The sequence below is a fragment of the Phyllobates terribilis genome, unplaced genomic scaffold, assembly GCF_046119375.1.
Source record: "Phyllobates terribilis strain yellow unplaced genomic scaffold, ASM4611937v1 Scaffold_2__4_contigs__length_985480577, whole genome shotgun sequence".
NCBI lineage: Eukaryota > Metazoa > Chordata > Amphibia > Anura > Dendrobatidae > Phyllobates > Phyllobates terribilis.
Window position 1 is genome coordinate 464,596,766 of NW_027362762.1, and position 6,000 is coordinate 464,602,765.

General features: G+C 38.1%; 1 protein-coding gene across 3 annotated transcripts in view; it reads left to right on the plus strand.

The window, feature by feature from the left end:
* The window catches only part of ADGRB2 (adhesion G protein-coupled receptor B2), a 726,627-nt gene extending 721,319 nt beyond the window's left edge, over positions 1-5,308 (plus strand). For 2 of the 3 annotated variants that reach the window (XM_073665713.1, XM_073665714.1), the window contains exons 28-29: positions 1,730-1,786; positions 4,466-5,307. In XM_073665713.1, coding sequence (XP_073521814.1) covers positions 1,730-1,786; positions 4,466-4,627 — 219 coding nt within the window. In that variant the 3' untranslated portion in view covers positions 4,628-5,307. Of the gene's footprint in view, positions 1-1,729; positions 1,787-4,465 lie in introns of all 3 variants that reach the window. The other variant, XM_073665712.1, reaches the window with a different exon arrangement.
* Positions 5,309-6,000: the final 692 nt, after the last annotated feature.

Genomic DNA, 6,000 nt, shown 5'->3' on the forward strand with positions numbered 1-6,000 from the left:
TCTTGCTTTCTGAAAAGCCCTCCCAGCTAACTATTAACTCTGTGCCCTAAAGCTTTACTGTTAATTTCACTTTCCCAAAACAAGTGCAAAGAGGAGCATTAAAGGTAATCTGTCAACAGGTTTTTGCTACCTCATCTGAGACCATCGACCCTGATTCCAGCAATGTGCCACTTAGTTTACTGGGTGCAGCAGTTTTCTCTGCTGCAGATATAGCAGTGCAATGAATGCTGAGCTGTGTATAACCCCCACTCACACCACTGATTGGCAGCTTTCTATGTACTCTGTACATTGACTGAAAGTTGCTAGTCAGTGGTAGGGGCATGATTACACAGAGCAGGAGGCTCGAGACACATAGTCCTGTAGTGATGATGATCTCCGGCTGATAAAACACTGATTTTATTGAAATAACAACACACAGCCCAATACGTGACAGATTGCTGGAATCGGGGTCTAAGCTGCTTCTTAATGCTGCTGTTAGAATACATAGCAAAACCTGCTGACAGATTTTTTTTTTAATCACACAAAAAACAATTGCCTAAAATATCAGCAGATGGAAAATGCCACAATATGACACATATCAGCAGGATAAGGTCTCTAGGAAGGTGTTTCTTCTCTCTCCATACAGCCTTCCTCTCATACTGCACAGTACTCCTGTCCACAAGATGGCTGCTGATGGAGGAGCATGTGACCAGACTTGTTCATCACCCTCCTCCAATTGAAAGCAGCTTCCCTACATGCATTGCTCCTTGAACTGCCATTTTGAGAACCTTGTACAGACTGTGGGAAGGTTTTTGGTAACAAGTGTCACAAAAGTAGCTCCCAATACAAATGTGAAATAAAGATAAATTGGACAACACCTTTAACTTATTCAGCAAAGTAATATTGTAGTCGGGCTGACTGCAAATGTTACTGCGCTTTTACCACAGTACCATGTTTCTATTTTTCTACTTGTAGGCCTCTCTTAACAAGCATTGATACTAGTATCATTTTAAGATGTGCAAATTGATTTGTAAACAATCTAATTCGTCACAAATCCAAAATTTTGAGGATTAAGTTCACAAGAATCCAGCAAAATGGCGGCCAACTTCCATCATATTGCTGTTGTCTTCTTTTGAAGGCTTAAAAGAGGTAAAAAGATACTTTATGCTCACGTGTTCCTTATGCTGCCTCAGCTCTCCGTTTCTCCACTACTGGTCTTGGATCTTCTGGCGTTGAGGCTTGAGATTTGCCTCACACAATCTCATGGGGGAAGCGCTTCACGTCATTGACTGAATGGGGTAACGCATGTCATTGATATCAATGATATGCATCCCGCAGCACATGACCACGTGAGGCTAATCACAGGCCTCAGCGCTGAGAAGGACCTTGAGGAAAGGTCTGAAGACCAGCAACACTGAGGTGTTATTGTAAGGACACCTGAGAGGTGAGTCTAGGACAGTTGAGTATGTTTTTTTTTTATTTTCTACCCCTTCTTTTCCCTTTGTTTCTGATGCTTTAGGGTCGGTAGAGACCTCAAAACATAATAAGTATCTTTTCCGATTCCGACTGATTTTATTTGGACCAAATCAAATTTATAAAGTAGATCTGCCTGAGATGAATTTCTGGAGATTATCTCATCTCTAGTACTGTTGCATAGGCGATGCTAGTAGTGTAGATTCCCGAGTACTCAGCCCAGTATCTTCTCTTTTTTTATGCCTGACTATGTTCCTACTCTTCTTGCATGATACAGAGAGATAAACGTTGGAGTATATCCTCAGGAGGAGCAGTGGAAAGAACCTCAGCTAGCGTGAGTAATATTGTAATAGTGGTAATTCTACTGGTAATTGTAATATTGTAAATGTGAGAATTAATATTGGGTAAAAATTAATAACAAATATGTGCTGTGCCCATTAGATCCTAATTGCTAAGCATATTTCTAGTTTTAAATGGAATCTGTCAGCAGGTTTTTGCTATGTAATCTGAGAACACTATGAATTAGGGGCAGGGCTGTGGAGTCGGAGTCGGTGTCCAATATATATTAAACTGGTACAGGATGTGCTGTAAATGTTTTCATAAGAATTTGGGAAAGTTATGAAATGTGCTATAAATGTCTGTTCTGTTCCTGATTTAAGGATATCAGCTTTTAGTTGAGATGAATCTGTGCTGCACTTTATGTACATGCTCAGTAGTGAGTCAGAGTCGGGAGTCAGGAAGATTGAGGAGTCGGAGGTTTGGATTATCGGCTCCACAGCCCTGATTAGGGGTCAATACACTGATTTCAGTGACATTTCATTTACTAGGCTGTGTGCTGTAGATAATACTATCAGGAAATTATCACTGCTGGACTAGCTGCCCATGTGCCTCCTAGTCAAACCACTCCTTCACTACTGATTATCAGCTTATTGTCAATATATAATGTACATAGAAAGCTGCTAATTAGTATTGTGGGTGGGGTCATCTTTCATCTAAAGCAGAGAATACTCTGATTGTGTCACAACTGCTGCACCCAGTAAACTAAGTGATACATCACTAGAATCAGTGTCTCTTTTCCTTCATTATGCTGCTCGTAGATGACGTAGCAAAAACCTGCTGACAGATTCCCTTTAAGGGCTTGTAGAGATCTTTAGTCTACCTACAGTATATATAGAGAATGTAGCACGTTAATACAACAGCTGGTGACACAATATGGTAGATGATCAATGTTACTTCTACAATACAGGGAGACGCTTAATTACTAGAAGTTGTCATTGTGGTTGATTGATTTGAAAGTCAACTTGATACCTATTCTAGTGTTAAATCTGCAAGTTGTTGGAACAGCGAAATTCAGTCCTATGGGACAAGCATATCAATCATTTGTATTACACCAGCCAAACAGCAGCTAATGTGGTATATAGTAACTCCTTAAGAAAAGGCAGCCTTCAACACATTTTGTGCATGCAAAACCTGAAGAATTACGACTTTGTGCTCCAGCTGGTGGTTTAGTATAATTTCTGTCTCCTGAAGATAATAAAATATTAATGCAAATCAGAGATTACTTTAATTACAAAAAAGAGCAATTACAGAAGACCCACTATGAAATGATCTACTGCCCTAATATTCCACAAGGTATTTTGTATCTGAAATTTGCCTGCATGAAGTTTTAATGAGGAGGTTACATATTAAAAAAAATAATATCAGTAAAATGTGAATAGGTATGTGTCCTATATTAAAACTCAAATCAATTGGAGGTTTTCTGTAGTTCTTTGAATCTGTAAGATTTATCAGATAATCTGCTTTTATTCTTTTTTTATGATTTATGGCTTTTCAATATTATTTCAATATTTTACTGAAGGATATATGTTGTTTTATGTTAATGTGTGGATGTTGGGTGAAAAGTTTATCCATATCCCCACTTAGGCTATGTTCACATGAAGCATTTTTTACTGCTTTTTTTTATACAAATTCAAAGCTGTTTTTTACAGTAGCAGCAAAAGCTATAAGATTTAAGAAATCTCATGCACACACTTGCTGTTTTTTTCCTGCCTGGATTTAAGAACTGCAGCGTTTTTTAAATCATCTGCAACATGTCAATTCTTTTAGGGTTTTTCCAGTGTTTTTTCACCTTTTTTGGTGAATAAAACTAACATTATTAAACATATACTGAAGACAAAGCACACAAAAAACGTGTGAAAAATGCTACAAAAATGCCACAAAACTGACATTTTGAACTCAGCGTTTTTACTGCTAAGAGAACAGGTTTTCTCTTTAGAAGAGAAAGGTGTGAACATAACCTTAGACTAATCTGTCTTTGTCTAATGGTCTTTAACCTTATCAGCCTTCTGTTTTACACGTTTACTGATCGAAAGATTGTATGGTTTTCTACATGTCTATTGGGCTCACTCTCATCATAGCGAGATGCAACGTTCTTTGAATTAGCTTCATCCATTGATGTCATTGGAGAATGATGCCATCATTCAGTTATTCAGGGTCAAATTGACATGTCAATTTCCTAAGGTCAAATGCATTTATTTGGAAAGTAGTTTCATTCATTGATTTCCTTACAGTTCTATTTATCTTCAAATTCATCAATTGAGTCATCGATTGACCCTCTAGTGTCTTCATGGAACTGTATTTATTGCATTTGGTGCGTCCATATTACTCATTTACCCATAGCTGGTGTAATACGTATCCATTTACATGGATGTGTTTTAAATATTCATCCACTGCAAATACTCTACTCATGGAAGATTGCATTATTGATATGTGGTAGAATATACCTGTGAGATCAATCAGTGATTTTTTTAAGTGGGACATTTTTAATTTCGTTCAATTAAATGAATGAACAGTATAATTAGGACTATTAAGGACTATGAAACCGTTGTTATGTATATATGTACACAGACATACATAAATATAATATATATATTATATATATACAGTAAATTTGTGTGTGTATATACGGTATGTATAATGACATCTCTCTTAATGTTTGATATTTACTTCTTAGGAGAAGACAAGTCCGGCTGGTCCTCATCAAAAGGTTTGGGACAGCTATAGAGTACGTTCCTCTCAAATCCATGACCGCCTAGGCCTGCGTTGTGTGGATTGGGATCAGCCTCCACGTGTATCTATGGATATGTCAGATGGGGATTATCAGACTGAAGTATAAGGCAATCTCCCCTTTTATCTATTAATTTTATTAACCTCTTGGACTCCAGTTGACTATCCTGACACACCAGAGAAACAATGACAAGGTGTGTTCAGTTTCAGCCCACAGAGGATTACACTTGGCTAATGGAGTACTCACTGGAAATGCACTTGAACATATGCCAAATGAGACAACTATGTCAGCAGTAATGATGTGAGCAAAAGGAATAGAGATGGTCAACACATGGAGTAAGCAACTCTCGGGAGATGCATCTCTCTGACTTCAGGATTGTACATCCAGGATCACTTTTACACTTTCTTGTAAGGAAGTCCCGGACAGCAAGATGCTGTTGATTCTCTTTCTAAACACACATATGTTGTTCTGTCACACAACTTCCTCTGTCCTGCTTACTGGACATTGCTTGTCAAGTGACCACTTTCTTCCAGTTTTATTGCCTCCCCCTCTCCTCTGCCTCCCGCCATATTCAGGCAGGGATGATGGGCATTACCTTGCTTGATGGACATCTCCAAAGGTCAGCCAGACTGGACTGTTCTGGCCTATTTTACTCCTTGCTCAGATTACTGAACTGAAGGGCAGGGAGAAAGGGGGTCAGGTGGCACTGGGTTTTAAAAATGCCTAGAATTTGTTTAAAAAGGAGAAAAAAAAATAAAAAAAAATCTTTTGAAACGTGATATGAGGTAAGTTGTTTTTATTCCTTGACTTACAAATTACTCCATTATGTTATTTTTCTATTTTTTTTCTGTGAGCAATAGAATCGCATCAGAGAAAACTACAGTCAAATTATGTGGCTACAATATGAAGAAAGAAAGAGACCTGATGTAAAAAACTCAAGCACTATTACTGCATATCTAAACAATAAGGCCATGTGCACACATTCAGTATTTGGTCAGTTTTTTACATCAGTATGTGTAAGCCAAAACCAGGAGTGGAACAATCAGACGGAAAGTATAATAGAAACACATCACCACTTCTGTATTTATTACCCACTCCTGGTTTTGGCTTACAAATACTGATGTAAAATACTGACCAAATACTCAACGTGTGCACGTGGCCAAAGAGTTTGGAGGAAAAGCAACAGCACCATATATGCCTATCATTTATAATTTAATAATATTTTATTAAACCCTTTATGACTTGAAAGACATGTATGTCACATATCGGGTGCCAGTGTATGCAGTGGACATAGTAGCTGAGCCCACTTTACGAATAGTGGCTGTGTTATACTGCTAACATCAGCCTCTAACAGCAGCAACCGGAGCTGGCTCCAATCACTGTTGGTTAAATCTTTAAATGTCGCTGTCAATCTCTGGGTATTGCACCAATTCAAGCATTCATCCCTTCCTTGCAATATGATTGTTGGTTGCCGATGAGTT